This window comes from Leptonotus elevatus, chromosome 11, assembly GCF_054856555.1.
Source record: "Leptonotus elevatus isolate MCC_2025b chromosome 11, RoL_Lele_1.0, whole genome shotgun sequence".
Lineage (NCBI taxonomy): Eukaryota > Metazoa > Chordata > Actinopteri > Syngnathiformes > Syngnathidae > Leptonotus > Leptonotus elevatus.
The window spans coordinates 16,544,568-16,560,953 of record NC_141249.1 but is presented as its reverse complement, the minus strand read 5'-3'; the positions used below and the strand labels follow the sequence as shown (position 1 = coordinate 16,560,953).

At 39.3% G+C, this 16,386-nt stretch overlaps 1 protein-coding gene and 1 long non-coding RNA gene across 4 annotated transcripts in view; one reads left to right on the top strand and one right to left on the bottom strand.

Annotated features, from left to right (window-relative positions):
• Positions 1–14,908, top strand: part of trabd2b (TraB domain containing 2B) — a 52,524-nt gene extending 37,616 nt beyond the window's left edge. Inside the window, exons 5-7 of the mRNA XM_086089274.1 lie at positions 11,449–11,545; positions 13,332–13,577; positions 14,048–14,908. Of these exons, the coding sequence (XP_085945400.1) occupies positions 11,449–11,545; positions 13,332–13,577; positions 14,048–14,255 (551 nt within the window). The 3' untranslated portion in view covers positions 14,256–14,908. The remainder of the gene's footprint in view (positions 1–11,448; positions 11,546–13,331; positions 13,578–14,047) is intronic.
• LOC147166068 (uncharacterized) overlaps positions 1–16,386 on the bottom strand; it is a 132,865-nt gene that overhangs the window by 18,659 nt on the left and 97,820 nt on the right. For 2 of the 3 annotated variants that reach the window (XR_015096485.1, XR_015096483.1), the window contains 2 exons: positions 1,805–1,896; positions 1,268–1,728 (listed from right to left, as the gene is read on the bottom strand). This is a non-coding gene — a long non-coding RNA (uncharacterized LOC147166068). Of the gene's footprint in view, positions 1–1,267; positions 1,729–1,804; positions 1,897–16,386 lie in introns of those variants that run through there. The other variant, XR_015096484.1, reaches the window with a different exon arrangement.

Below are 16,386 nucleotides of genomic sequence, written 5' to 3'. Positions count from 1 at the left end.
AGAATAATGGCTCCCAGATCTCTGGCGCGGAAAAGTGTGTCTAAATTCTAAATTCCAACTTCAGCAATGAAGAAACCGCTGTTTGTTTCAATTAGCATTCCTAGCTAATGCTGCTAATGTTTCCAGAATTGCGTTTGTCCTGGGGTGTGTGCGTGTATGTGTGTTTTCTTTTCTACTTACTAGCAAGACAATTCAGTACACAAGTGGAACAGTAGTAGGGCAACTTTTTTACGATACCTTTGGAAATCCCGTCTTATAAAAGCACAGTTTGGAAGTAGCTTTTTTTTTCTACCTTCCTTTAGCTTTTGCTGTCGTTGAAGAAAATTGGGTCGCCATCTGGTGTTGTTTTTTTTAAATGATGTTTCTTGAATGGGTTGAAACTGTTAACAGTAAGGCCACAGAGCGTACCAGCTGATGGACCTTAGTGGCTTTCCATAGTGATGGCAACGTGCGTGGAAATCGGCCATTTTGTTTGATTTACTAAGATCCCAAATGTTGAGCGCTAAAATGTACGACACTATTTAAGGGATACTTTTAGCAATTAAAAAGTTAATATTTCGTCCAGAATTAATTTGATAACTTCATTATTTTTTTAATTTCTATTTTCACATACATTGAATACATTTAAAAACGCATTGTTCCCACTTGCTGTCGACTGAAGATGACATCACCTGTGCTGAGGAAATAGATAATCAATTATGGCTCACCTCTTTTCTTTGGTCGTTTGGTCTGCAAACTGAGACATGATTGGTCGCTACCGGTTTCTTGAGCACAAGTGATGCCATCCGTCAGTCGACGGCACGCGGCAAAATTAGTTTTTAAAGGTATTAATTGTTCATGAAAATAATAAAGTTATCACACTAATTATAGTATAGACAAAATATCACCGTCTTACAGTTAAAAATGGCTTTAATCTCTGCCAGTGTTTACATTTTTAAAAATGATCACTTCTACACCATTCCTAGAAAATCACAATGTCCCACTTTTGGACGCCTCTAGCGCCTAACAAAAGGTTTTAAATGAGCTTTTCTCATGCTCCAATCGTAACACTTCCTGTCTTCTATTTGACTCTTTGAGATGTTGGCTCATCGCTTTACAGTCCAGTAAGAGTCCCCGCTGTTTGTGTCTGTAACTAGCCATGAAGTTTTATCATCCACTCGATGCCACGAAAGTACCAAATGACAACCCGGGTGCTGGAAGTAGTGAAATCCCGTCTGTTCGTACTTAAGTGACTTTATTGCATCAACCGCAACAACTTGGGGTTTTGAAGGGGAATTAAAAGAAGTGTCGTAAGAATTGAGGGCTTAACCAGGCATGCTTAAGAATATAAAAGAGTCACAGGGTACACTGAGACTTCTTTGTTTTTATGGTCACTTTGGGTATCTTGTCGTTTCCTACATCGTGGGAACAGATTTGGGGAAGGCCCTTTACAATCCCAGCGCGACTGTGAGGTGTGCATGGATGACTTCAGTGTAGCCTTCTTCTATGGATAACGGGCAGGTGTCCCAATACTTTTGCTTCATAGCCATTTAGGTGTGAGCAGAGTCCAACATGGAGAAGTAAAGGACTGGAAAGAGTCCAGGCGGCGTTTGGGTCACAGTCTACATTTTCAGCTGTTGTGGTCCCCCATCCAGCAGTTTCTGCACCGTGCGCTTAAATGGTTCAGCCTGGAAATCCATCTTGGACCTGCTTCGGTCTGCACACCTACACCTTCCTGACTGGAAGTGCCTTTGTGTGCAAAGGCCATGCTTGAGAAGTATCTGCACACTTCCTTTACCGACCGGATTCTGAACGGGATTCTCACCTGTTTTCGGGGCTTGCTCACGTGACATCCGCAAGATGAGCTCGTTGATGCCGTAACGTCACTTTCAGTCGACAGGACAAAATGGCAGCCACCTGAGATGGATATACATATTTATTTATATAATATAGTTTTTTTTTTAAAGTATGCTTATTTCTTACTCCACAATTTTTTATCAGAATGTGACAATAATTATTAAAATGTAACCTGAAACATGATTTATATTTTATTTATAACATGATCGATATGTTTCTATATATATATAAATAGGTCACATAAATTATCCAATTTACAGGCAATCCACATTTTAATGAATAAATCGGCATTTATACTGTATGTATTTAATTTTGGCAGCTTTGTCACATTTTATATGTATTAGTTTGACTAAATTGCAAAATACATTCAGTACATATACAGTTGTGTATGTAAATCATCATAAACTTGAACATTTAACGCTAATCTAGATACACAACTTTAAGAACCACCAGGATGCGATCTGACTATCTTTAAAGTGAAGCTTGTCCTTATGTCATCCGAGTCAGTCACTTCCACAATTTGCAAGCAAACTCACACCAAAAAGAATTGAAATGTATTCAATCAAAACAGAAGGATTAGTATTTGATTCAGGTTGCGCAACTACCACTTTGCATATTAAACACTAAGCTCATAACTGACCGTTTTGTAGCATCACACGTCTCTTGAGGCTGCAGTTGGTAGTGCATGATGTTGTTTTCCCTGCTGATTTATTATTTAAGAAAAAAATAAAAAAATATGCGTAGGCGGTGGTTACTCCGCTCGGGCGGCAACAATTTCCCTTTCCTGCCAAGCTCTCACACATGATTTGTGTTGCTGTAATTTTTTTTTATAGATTCTTATGTTTTGCAATATTTGAAAGACTGGTCACTTCATGTAGTCAACAACACTAAAGTGGTACTTTAGTACTTTAGACTTTTCCACTGCACGGTACCAGCTCACCTCGCTAATAGAGGAAACTGAGAAAACCACGCCGCAGTTGGAATGAAACACAAACAAAGAAAAATAATGGAGGGGAATGACAGTTTTCTGCACAGTATAAAAAAAAAGTGAATAGAAGGCCCCTAAAATGTTATATTTATATATGTTTTTATTCCAAACCACTTTGATGCCATTTTAAACTAATCTTACACTTAAAAATAAATAAATAAATAAATGCCTTAAAGATGATTTGATTAAAAACAAAACATTCAGCGGAAGTGCATGCCTTCGCAACGTAAAACTACTCATTGTCAAGCAGCAAGTAGCTATTCATGGTTTGTTAGCTTGAGCTTTTTAATAGCACACTTAGCAGACCAAAAACATACACAGCTAGATTTGAAGCTTTTACTTAGAAACCCGTGTTGAAGTTTACTGTCAAACTAAGCAAAATAAAGAGAACTGCACCTTGTCCATTGAAAACAACCACATACTGTAACTTTGCCATTGGGAAGACGTTTTGTTTGATGCTAACAAACAATGCTAAACGCTATAGACGAGCTAACAAATAGCATCAACACCTTGTACGTTTTGCCATTCATTCATCAATAGCCAGTAGTCCGAGTACAAACCATTAAGTCGAAAAGGAAAGAATTAATCAAGAAAATGATTTGTTTTCTGGCTATTCCTTGCCAACGCAGTATTTCCACCATCTTCATTATTTCATGGTGACCAATGAAATGCATGGAAGGGCAGGAAAGAAGACTTTCCCCATAAACTTCCTGCCTTCTTCCTTTACTCAGTATCTCATGTACGAGTACACCAAGTTGCGTCGGCTAAGCAGCGTCTTGTTCTTTGTGGTGTGCAGCAGGTCCTCATTTGCCAGCTCTCAGGCTGCCGCCTTATTGAAAACATCCCGTGGAATTTCCTGACGCGGCCGCAACCGAGGCGCTGCTTCGCACACTCGTACGCGTATGCCGGCGAGGCCAGTCAAGTGATCTGCGCGTATTGCCAAGAAGAGTTGGCGCTCTCCAAAGTACACATGTAGGTTTGTTTGTTTAAGCCACTTTCATTTCCCTTCCAGAGAGATGAGTTTGGCGGCATAGCTCTGCCAAGCGGGATTTCAGGGGACCATCGCGAGGGCAAACAAGGGTCTATTTATTCATTTCGATTGTTTTCATTACAGTGGACCTCGCATACTTGTGCTTTTGCACCTGTAGACTCACCTATTTGCAGATTTTCTTTTCAATCTTAACTTTTTTTTTACATTGTTATTCAGTTATAACGGGCATCAAATATACATACATTTTTACTATTCGTGATGCACCACGTACCATATTTAGTTTACTAAGGAGATGATCTTTTTTTTTTTTTTACTATTGCTTATTAATTTAATTGATTTCTATTTTAAATTCGCTGGCAGACATTTTAGAGCATTTTGACATTTTTAAGAGAAAACAATTATTTATTTTTTTAGTTTAATAAGGAGATGATCTTTTTTTTAGTTTTACTATTGCTTATTATTTGTAATTGATTTCTATTTTAAATTCGCTGGCAGAGATTTTAGAGCATTTTGACATTTTTAAGAGAAAACAATTATTATGTTTTAAATATAGATATTAGGTCAGAATTTTCAACCAGTAAAGTATTTTCCCATGCGTTTAATATTCTTCTTTTCTTTGATCCTTCCTCTGGTCTCCTGACAACCTCACGACTAGCTGGATTCTGAAGTATTCGGTTTAGGTGAACGGTATGGGATTTTTAATAGGTTTTAGGTGAACTAATGAGTACACACTCACACGCACGCACACATGCACGCGCACACACAAAATAAAAATGTAAAAATAAATAAAAATTAAAGAGAGAACAATGATGATGACATGTCGAATCGGTAAAATTACATTATTAACAATACTGAGCACTCAAAATAAAGAAGGAAAAAAAAGGAAATATTTTAGCCTCACTTTTTTAATTGAACTGCTGAAATAAATTGACTTTTTTCCATATTGCATGATGCACCCGTTTCTTGCAAAAAAAAAAAAAAAAGAGAAGTGTTAGGCTTCCTACCAAAATGTCCCTTTTTTATGTTACTTTCGGTAAAAAAAAAAAATATCATCATGGGAACACACTCATGCGCATCACTTGTCTCTTCTTTGCAGGGCTTTACCCGAGCGTGTTTGCTTTTCTCAGCCTCTCTCCATGCCTGTTTGCCTCTCTTTCTCTGCTGTCAGTTTATCTTTCATTCCACTTCCGCATTTCGCTGCCTCAGCTCTCAGGCTGTGTCCACATCTATGTGACTAAAGAGATGGTAAAGGGGGGAGGAAAAAAAGTCTACAGTCTGGGGCCAACATAAATCTCAGTTGACGTAAAAAGAAAAAAAAAATACTTACACTAGAATACATTTGTAGGCTGCCAAGAGCATATAGTAACAGATGGCACTATACAAACTGACCGTAAGGTTGATTTTTCGTAGTACAGTATTTAGCCCTCTAAAACAGCAACAAAAACATTTAACTAGCTTAAAAAAAAAGCAAACTAACTCATCTTGCCGAACTAAAATTCTATGAAAGTCTCAGAAATGTAGTGTAAATATTCCTGTCAGAAAAAGCGTGCCGACATGACATCAGCGTCACCATGTTGTCTTGTCTTATGCCACTTTTACTAGACTGTTGACATCACTGACTTGTCTGTACTTAAGCAGTGCTATTACTGGTGAAGTTCTTTTTTTTTTTTTTTTTTTTTTTTACTATTTTCTGAGCAACATAACGGTTTGGTCTGCACTTTACTCCTGGCAAATGTTTCTCGAAAGTGTTCTCCTCCCTTTGGCCACTGTTCAAAACCAACAAGCGTAATTTGCGGTTGAATCTTGTCATCGCTTTCATGACTATTAGCGGGCAAGTGTCACATTTTCGCATCAGGAGTTGAACATGTGGAAAAGCACAACATCAAGCCAAATAATGAAGATATTCAAATAAGGCATTCTTTGTGCTCATCATGTGGTCCTGATTCGGCTTTTTATAGCGTCGTATGACTAAGGCTACGGCTAACAACTGACTTTAGCAGTTCAAACGTCCGTGCATGTGATTAGCATCATGTGCTAGCTTGGTCCCACGAACAAATGCTACATTGCGCCGTGCCTGCTTCGAGCCTAGTTGGCCTCAATTTAAACAGAAGAAAATAATTACAAAATACAGACATGAAATCAATGTTCATCGTCAAGTTAAACACACACAAACACGCATGCGCTTATCTCTTCGCGATCTTAGCAGGCTAGCAACAAACACCACACACATGCATCAATCCAAAAACTGCCGTTTAAAAAAACTGAAATAAACTGCTGGGGAGGCTTTAATGAAGGAAAACAAAAGAATCATTTGGAACTTCCATGAATAATAAACTGCAACTTTAATTAGCGAGTGTGTGTGAGTTGATGTGTGTTAGTTGAACTAGCCAAACAGCTGCTCCTCATACTCCTCTCGTCCCAGCAGGGAAATACTGCCGCTGAAATAAAAGCAAACAAAAAGCAAACAATGGGGGCGTGTTTTGTTTTTCTTCTATCCCTGCGCTAAATGTTATCAGCTTTTCCCGAGTGGGAGATGATTACATTCTGCGGCAGTAACAAGTTGGAAGCATTTCAAGGAGACATGTTAAGCGTTTTTTTGTTTTTTTTACAATCTAAAATGCTTCCCAGGTGTCATAATAAAAGGTTAGACTTTTGTCTGTAAAAACACAGAAAGGATAAAAGAATTAAAGCACACGGGGGCGGAGCTATGGCGAATCAAAGGCTACTCAGTTTTGCCAACTTAGCAACTTTGTGATATTTAGCGCACTTCCTCACCAATTCTCAAAAATAAACCTTCATCTAGAGAAGCAGCGATCCATGAACGCAAGTACAGCAACAATTAAACCGAATAGTAAAGTTTGGGCTGTTAACAGAAGTGAAGCTGTTAGTTTAGGCTAATATGCGCTAACGCTGTAGCTCTTCTTACTTTTCCTTAAAGTGTATTACTGCTCGCTCACACACATTTTCAGAAATGGCCCGAAAACATTTACTTGGTGGTTTTAGTTGCCAACTATTTCGTTGCTGTTGTGGGGGGGAAACCACGCATGTCCAAATATGGTCAATTTCCTATTGTCCCATTACTGTCTGTTGTTTGTATGCATTATTAACTCATTTAAAGTGTTACAAAATGCTATTAAGGTACGTGGACGCTGTCATAAAAACTCAGCGAGAGGTGTGTGGCTTAATGTCGCCTGTCCGGAGTAAAAATAGGTTAGCTATATTTGAGTATGCTTGCATTGCTAATGCAGATGGAAGTAGTCAGCCATAGAGGTAAACACATGCAAATTGATTTGCCCTATTATACTGCTAAGTTCATGTTTATTTTATTTTATTATATCATTCATGGCTCTAAGACCTTTGAACAAGCAATTGGGAAGATAATGTAACCACAGTCATTTGCTTTTGTGCTTAAAGATACATGATAGCAATATAAGGTAATACCATCTTGAAAAATGCCGTGTTAGGCAACTCAAGCAAGATGGTAATTTTTTTTTAAATTTCCCTAAAAGTAGTGATTTTGTAGATACGGAGAATCCCCTTACAGCACACGTTCACTTTAAATCCCATGCAGGCCTCTCCCCGTGGCTTTTCAGTGAAGCTTTGCAAGTGACCAGAACATAAAACAGAACTCGAATGTGAGCAGCCGTCACTCACGGGTCCCTTAGCGTCGGTGCAACAGAGACAGTCAGACAGACGTGGCGCTGCATTCATAGGAAGTGAAGTCATTATAGAGATGAGGAATGAGTGTGGGGGCTGAAGAGAAGCCATCCAGATTCTCCGAGCTGGACTGAGAGGTGGAATTCACCATTTTAATCTGGAGCGCCATGGGTAGTTTGGCATCGCTCCATAGAGCTCAAAGTGATTTGTAAAGGTGGTCAGAGGGCGACGGGTTAGATGCACAGCAAGGTGCGCGGATGACGGCGTTATTGAAATCTTGGAGGCACGTGTAAGAGCACATACATCAGCGGGCGACACGGTGAGGGGTGGGGGGGAATAAATGCGTGGAAGGAGGACCCGATGCAGATGCTTCCATTTGAGGTTCACCGACTGTTTTTTCACTCACCGCACATTTCGGATGAATTGAAACATTCTGAGAGGCTTTTGGGATCATTGTGTTCTGCTGCGTGATTAAAAACATGCCTCCAGGGAGATGTGGGGACCTTCGGGGATTCGATGAAAAATAAGTAGTCACACACACAAATATACTCACTGACCACATTACACCTTCATAACCCTTAAAAGGTCCTTTAACTCTTTGACCGCCATAAACGTTATAAAACGTTTAGCATAAACCTAGGGAAGGGCGCCGAGGACGTTAAAAGACGTCCCCTATGTTTTTTTGTTTTTTTTTTGGAAACGGGTGCAGGAAAGCCTTGGGCAGCTGTGCTGAAAGTATCAGGCAGATCTGATTAGTAAAATACTCGTTTTGGCCCCTAGAGGGCAGCGATGACTCTCTTTGCACAAGGTTGGATGGGCCGCCCACCGTGGGCGTCAGTAGAAGACGTGAGGCGGAGCTAGAGTGTTGAGGAGACAATGGCTGATCCAAGCCACAATGGCTAGACCAAGCAACCGGTTACAAGCAGCTCACGCTTGAGCATTTTTTTCAAAGACGGAAAGCATCAATCAATACTAAAAAGCGCATTGATGTCGACGATGATGATGACTCCGAGCTTGACGCCAAAGTTGGAAGCCTTGACGCGACTATTATGATCACGTAGTAAGCCTCACCGGCTAAGCGCGGCTAGCGCGGCTAGCGCTGCTAAGGCCGGAAAACGCGCACAATAGCCGGCCGGGTACTTCTACACAATCGGACATTCGATCGGGCGATGGAGAGTTGGCATCGACCAATGCAGATTGATGATGATGATGATGATGACTCCGAGCTTGACGCCAAAGTTGGAAGCCTTGACGCGACTGTTTATGATCACGTAGTAAGCCTCACCGGCTAAGCGCGGCTACCGCTGCTAACGCCGGAGCTTTCACATGCGGACATCTTGTCGGACAATGAAGAGTACCCCGAGTCCAATGCATATTCATCGGAGGAGCGGGTACAGTCTGATCACGGAGAAGACACTGTTTCTGGACTACGATGCCACCATGAATGGAGTGGATAAAATGGATCAAAACATCTCTTACAACCCGGTGTAGCAACTGAAGGACACGAGGAAGCGAGACGTAACGAAACCGTAGCATGATCCTGATATTAGACTTGATGGCAACACACACTGCAGTATATACTTGCTATTCCCCGGAAAAAACGGCCTGCAAGAAAGTGGAGCACGCGAAGAGGCAATCTGTTGTGCAAATGCTGTTGCGTCTCCTTGCACGCAGGAGAGTGTTACAAAAAGAAAAACTGTCGTTGAAACATCCACATATTTGTAAATAGCACCACAGTTGCACACATTTGTAAATAGTTTGCCAAATTGTTGTCAAATTGTTACACTGTTGAATGTAAATAAACAGTCAATCAAATATCAAAAAACACTTTTTCATTCTTGGTGGTAGTGTTTTATAGAAGTAAAGCACTATTTAGGTGTTTGTGGCATCATTCATGGACAAAAAGAAGTGTAAAATTCACTAGAATGCATGAAATAATATCGTTTCACTAAAAGCTTGATTTCTCCGTATTTTGGTCCAAAACAGGCGAAATTGGGTCAAACTAACCATTTTCTATTGTTGATTACTAAAGAACGGAATAAGGTAGAAACAAACTTTTTTTTCTGATGAAAGATGAAAGTCCAATCTTTCATTTGGTAGTACGTGTGTTTCCATAGTCCAAACAGAACATTTTCTGTGGACCTTGAAAGATCAGTCAAAATGCTTAAATCGGCTGGCACTGACGGCATCCCTTTTCTGAAAACGTCTGGCAGTCAAAGAGTTAAACGTATATATATACCGTTATCCAACAAGTAACATTTCAGCAGCAAACTATTTTAAGTCACTAGACTGCAATCCAATTTAACAATGATCCTATTTCCAGTGTGAAGTTTGGATATTTTGAAGGTATTGTAAAAAACAGAGCTCATGTTTGAGTGTGTGGATGAACAAACTGTTTGGAGAAGTGATGATCTGATTGAGAAGAAGCTTTTATCAGCTAGGGGGCCATATCTGTTGTATGGGTGATGGAATCAATATGACGGGGTGAAGAAAAAGAGGTTGATGGCCGGAGAGACAACAGGTCGAGTGTCAACAACAAAAATAGTTTGGGAGCAGGTTTGCACTTGAAAATGATCAAATCTTCGTCTCACTCTGGGGTAAGAAACACAAATCTAGTATTAAGGTCATGCTATAAAATAAATAATGTTTTTTTATTGAATAAATTGGTGTATTTGAGGAAAATACAAGATGCTATATTTGAGGGGAAACAAGGCAAATGTGCTTGAGAAAAATGTACATTTTAAAGAAAATTAATCTTAGAATTTTTTCCCCCAAAACAAAATATGTCAAATTGTTGGAATTTTTTAAAATATTTTTTACATTTATTTTTAAGAAGAAAAAAAAAGGTAGGTTAGAGGGAAAAAAAAGTAATCTTACATGAATAAAGCATTTCTTTCAAGATTTTTTTTAAGTAAGAGGCATAATTTAAAGACAAATGGTATATTATTGACAAAAAGTCAATCTTATAAGCATAGTTGTGTTTTTTCCAAGATGAAAATAATGTTGTATTTTTTGGAAAGAATAAAGTGATTAATATTTTAGGAAAATATATCAAAAAATAATAATATATTACATTCATATTAATATATTAGAAAAACGGCAATGTTACGTGCAAAAAAAAATCTAAAAAAGTCCTTATGAGAATATAGTCTTTCTTGTTGAGGAAAAATGTTGTCCTAAATTAAAAAAATAATAATAATTAATGATGAAGATGAATAATAATATTTTTCCCAGATGAAAAGTTATATTTTAAGTTTATATATTTTTTTCGATTGTGTGAACAATCTTATGGTACTTTCCAAGCTAAATTGTTGTTTATATGTTGTGGAATACAGGGAAATGTGCTAATTTTGTTTTTCTTGTAGAAAAATCTTCTTCTTTGACAAACTTTGTTCATTCACTCCCAGCCATTTTCACTGAAGCAAGCCCCTTCGCTCCTGGCTATTTTCCTGGATTTTGTCCACAGGATATTCTGTTCTATTGCTACAAAAACAGCAAACCGACCAAAAGAAAGATTAGAGTCTCTTCTTTCATCAAGAAAAAAGTATATTTGTATCTGTTAACGTTTTTTGTTTTTTTTTAGCAATTAGCATTAGAAAATAGCTAAATGTCATCATTATTCACAAACCTGTTGAAAACACTGGGGAAAAGAGCTTGTTGCAACATGGCCCTGTCTGATTTCTTATATTCTGCTGCCACCTGCTGGCTGTTTTTTTGTAATAACTACCATAGCCTTAAGCGACTTTTTCAGGTTAGAACCTGCATAATTTTTTTTTTAATTAAAAAAAAAGGTATAAATACGTCTTTGGGAGCATGGTAATATTTAAATTACAACATATTTATACATTTTGGGGAGCAAATGATTTTTTTCCCCCAGTAGCCCCTAAACTCTTTTGTATGAACCTGACGGCAAATAAAACACAAAAAATGCCTTTCATCGCTTGGCCCTGACTGGCCTGGCTCTACCCGTTTTCAGGTCACTTCCTGGGGAACCGCAGTGTGCTGGACATCCTCAGACAAGACGGCTATTTGATCGATCACGTGACGCCTGTTGACCAGCACCCTATCACACTGTAAGTATGCAGAAAGCTTTCTGCAGGGGAGGGGGCATTAAATGTCAACACATTAAATGTATTGAGAGCCGTGCAAACTGTCCAAATTGAGATTTCAAAACGAAACAAAGCTTGGGAATCCTTGGGTAGTTCAAGTCGGACTCTTCCTTCCCTCTCCTCGAAAGTAGTGAAAAACTTCCACATGCATCCATCCGATCGGGCTGTTACAAACTCCACTGCAAATTCCAACCGTAAACACAACTCCTTGCATCCCATGTGCACGGATGTGGCCTGACAAGTGGGCTGTGTTGACGGCGGTCACGCTCGCACAACCACGCAGCCGGCGTACGCGCAATGCAAGGTGGCATGACGAGTAAACGAGCGTTGTCCTTCCTCGCCGGTGACGGAAGGGATGCCGTGATTGACGGGCCCGGCAGAGCAGCGCCGGCTTCCAGGCTGCGTGGATGCCAGACCACAGACCTGGAGCTATCATCGCCCTGACCGAGCCATCAAAAATGCTGCATGGAGGCCATAAAAGTAGAAAAACAGCTTGTCGAATACATGACAGCGTTATGAATGATAGAGAAGGGCTGCAGGAAATCCCAATATGAGCATCGTGTAAGCTTGAGTGGCTTTTCAGACACAATAGAAACAGCACGAGGAGACATGGCGGCAGATTATTTTGCACTTGTTACTCGATTAGCTTGTCGTTCTCGGTCTGCAATTAAAAGAACAAAAGGATTGCTTTTAAAGGAGCTTCGTGTGCAAATATTGACGGATGGAAACAAGGGGAGAGAAAATATGAGTAATGGCTGGAAGAGAGAGGACTGTGGCAGATTATTTAGTTCTGGGTGGTCCGCTTTGAGCCAGATTCAGTTATGATGTGAAAAAAAGGGGGCCAAATGACTTACAACTTCCTGCGATTCGGAGGAACTTCTAAAAGTTTGAACGCAACCTGTTGCCCATAGGAAATAATGGAAATAATGAAGTTTAATAAACAAACTGTCCTTATAAAGCCTTTATTAACTGCAGATTGTTTTAAATCGATTTATTCCCAACCACGGTGCCGTTATCCAATTCCACTCGTAAGAGACATTTGAGGGAAGACTGGCTAACTACACCCGAAGTGATGACATCATCTTTTACTGTTTTAAGGTGGTGCTGTGCAAGGAAAAAATTATGTGAAAAATTACGAGAAAATTGAAAGTTCCTCTTTTTGTATTTGTATTTATTTTTGCTCTTTCTTCACGTAGAAGTACACGCTCCATAATTAGTTTGTTTAAATTTTCATTTTGGCAATCTTCAACGTGATTGGCTGCAAAACAACTGCCCATGATACAATTTTATTTTTACATGTTATGGAATGGAAAAGGGCAAAACTTTGGCATTTGAAAAGATTTCATAATTTTGAAGGAAGATGGAAATCAGGAAGTATTTCAAGATCAGACTCAATTTTTTTCTGAAGAGATTATAGATTATTAAATAACTCAATCCTTTCTCATCCTACATACTATGCCTACAAAAAAACAACAACGGTTGTGTCATCTTAAAATGTACATCTTGATTAATGATGTCGATTATAATAAATTCAGTTTGTTAGTTGGAAGAAGTTTGTTTACTGTAAACACAGAGGTTTTTATTTTTATTTTTTGTCTTCTCTTGCTCTCACGCATTATTTTAAATAATAATGTTTAAATAATGACCAAATCTAGTCTTTCGATGGGGGGGGGGGGGGGGGGTTGTGTTGCTGTAATAACAAAATGCGAAAAAAGTGAAGCACTGATCAGTTGTGTGTCTACTTCAACAGCGAGCCAATCAGCAGCACGAGCATGGCTCCTCCCACCAGTTGGTCGAACAGTTCGGGCGAGACAGAGCTGGAGCCCATTAACATGCCCGGCATCGACGAGGAGGAGGAAGAGCTGCCTCACATCCTGCAGCCGGACAGCCTGAGCCAGCTGGAGGAGTTCGGACGGCACAAGCGCCCTCGAAAATCTCACCGCGGCCACGGGAGACCCCGCCTCTTCAGTGACCTCTGGGTTCGATTCGGAGACGGGTGAGGATTTTTTGTTGTTGTTTTTTTGTTACAAGGTTCCAGGTGAGCGGTCCTGCTATTTTTTTCCCATTTATTACATCTATTTTGGTTGAAATCTCCTTTATATAGAGTGTAATTCCACTGTCAACCACTAGATGGTGGCACATTTATTTAGTTTGAGAGGCATAGCCTAGTTTTTAAATCAAATGTTTGTTGTAATCCTGCTTTTTACACCTACATAAAGTTTACTTTGGGCAAGATAATTTATGTATTTGTTAGCTTGGAAAAACTGGATTTATTTGTTTACTGTAAACACATTCGGATATCGGTATACTGTCAGCCATTGCTCTTGCTCTCTCACCATATTTCACATGTGTTTAAATGTATTTAAAAATGTGTTTAAAGCCCTTTTTTTAAAAAAAACAAATAAGTGCTGTAAATGCTATAAAATCATGCCTATGACTAAGCCTTTGCGTTTCGCTGTCCTGCAGCACTGGCCCGCCACCGAACGTGAGGATAATCAACGGTTACGTGACTGTGGAGCCCCCACTGACCCGCCCGGAGGACCACATCACGAGCCCGCCCTCTTCCACGCCGCCCGTCCCCACCTCGGCGCATCCGCCTTCGACCATCCGCAGCGCAACGTCACTGACGTGCGTTTTAGCCTGGCTGCTGTCGTACGCGCTGCTCATCTCCTGACCGTGTTTGGAATTCGCCATCACGAGAAAGACGACCGCAATGCGCACGCCAGACAGGCAGGAATGTTTTTGAGTGACGCTGCCAAGTCCTTGAAAAAAGCTGCCAGGCCTTCACATGTGGCTCACACACACTGAGTGGACTACAACGGTCCAAAGGCCTTCACACCACAGGGAAGAAACTCAATGGAGGAGGAGAACTCGCCTTGAGTTTAGTGAGCCACCTAATAATTTGCAATAAATGATGTTTTATCATTTAAAAAAAAGTGCATTTGGGTAGACCAGTGCCAGTAAAACAAACAAAACAGTCCTCCCCATTTAGCTTTTTCTCTAAAAGAGTCAGCTGTTTAATTGCTATGACATTTAGGAGCACACGTGATTATGTTTAATTGGTGTTAAGGTTCGGAGCTGGTCCTTGTGAAATGTTCTCCCTTGCAAAGGATCCTTGGAAACAAAAAACAAAACAAAACAAAAATGCTGAATAGTCATCTTTGATTAACATCAATATCAAGTATAGATCCTAATAACTCTATGAGGTAATACGGTCAAGAAGTGCCATGGCGGGGAGCACTCAGACTTCTTTTTGTGTGCAAATTGTGCATTTTGTCCATAAATAAATATTGTATATTTATTATTGCTGAAAGAAAAAGAGTATATTTTCTTGCTTTTGAAAATACATAGGAAATAAAGTATCGTTGAAAGTTGATCATGACCTGAGTTTTTTTTCCTTTCTAATGATGATCTCTGGATGCTCAACTTTTTACATATTTGCACATATGTACACAACAGACGGTAGAATTTACTGTATGCATTCACCAACTAGCCATGTTAAGTTGAGTGAAGTGAACCCTTATGGAGGTTTATTTATTTATTTTTTTAGCCATTTGGATACTACGACTAAATATAGCTAACATTTGCCAGAGGATATATTTGTCTTTCTTTCTTTTCCTTTTTTTTTTTTTTTGAAAATGCAAAATTATATTTAACCCAGTCCAGTCCAATCAAAATGTCATTTTTATATCCCATTTAGACTTTCAAATTATGTGTCCGCCGGATGGCGCTGCTTTTGCCCATTCAAGGCTTGCCTGTCGCACCTTGTACCATTTTCTGCAAGTGTGCCCTGCTCCTATAATGATAATAGACTGCCATCTGCTGGCTACAATGAGACAAACATTCAAGTGGTCGGTTACTCTTTGGATTGTACACAAAACAAAGAATCGAATAGATGCCATCAAACATATAATCAAAAGTGTCTTAAAACAACAACAACTATGCATTCAAAATTATTTATAAACAAACTTCTCTATTTAAATTCGAGGCATGATTTTGACCGGGTTCAGAGGATGTACTTTCTATATTCAACGCTGAGGGGCGCTATTGTCACACGATTATTTCAGCTCCTCTTGTAGGCAGACTCAAGTCCAACATGTTGTCGTTTTACGACGCCACCACATGGATTGTTTTAAGGTTATGAAGGTTGCCGCCGTTTTATTTGTTTTACAGTTCTGGCCAAGAATTGTTCTCCATAAATATTTAGCTAATGTATCTCCTACTTTATTATTGTGATAGCGTACGTAGGGTACTGATTGACAGCGGCGTGTTATGATTTACGAATGGATTATGAAACTACACCGACGTAAAGGAGCTCCGCCGTAAATCCAGGACTCACGTCGTGGTTCTGCCCAGTAAGGCAATATCATTTTGCTCAAATTAGTCACATTTAGCCCTGGAAATTGTTGGCGAAGCATCAATTTTTAAACATGTATTCATCAACTTTTATTATTATTATTATTATTATTATTATTATTATTATTATTATTATTATTATTATTATTATTATTATTATTATTATTATTATTATTATTATCAACGCGTTTCAGAGTGTGTTGTTCATGATTGTCAGTAGGCCTATTTTGTTTCAGGTGAGATGCAAGTACTGACCAGTATCAGGTGCGCCATCTGAAATCCCCATCAATCATTCAGCCATTAAAAAGATAATGAAGCTCAATTTTTGATTGGAGGTGTTGAGCAGTATATATTTTTTATTGTGGTTGCAATCAGCCAAATATTTCACCCCTCTCGTGTTACCGATTAACACTGAAATATTACAAACAATTCTCGACATTATGCAACTG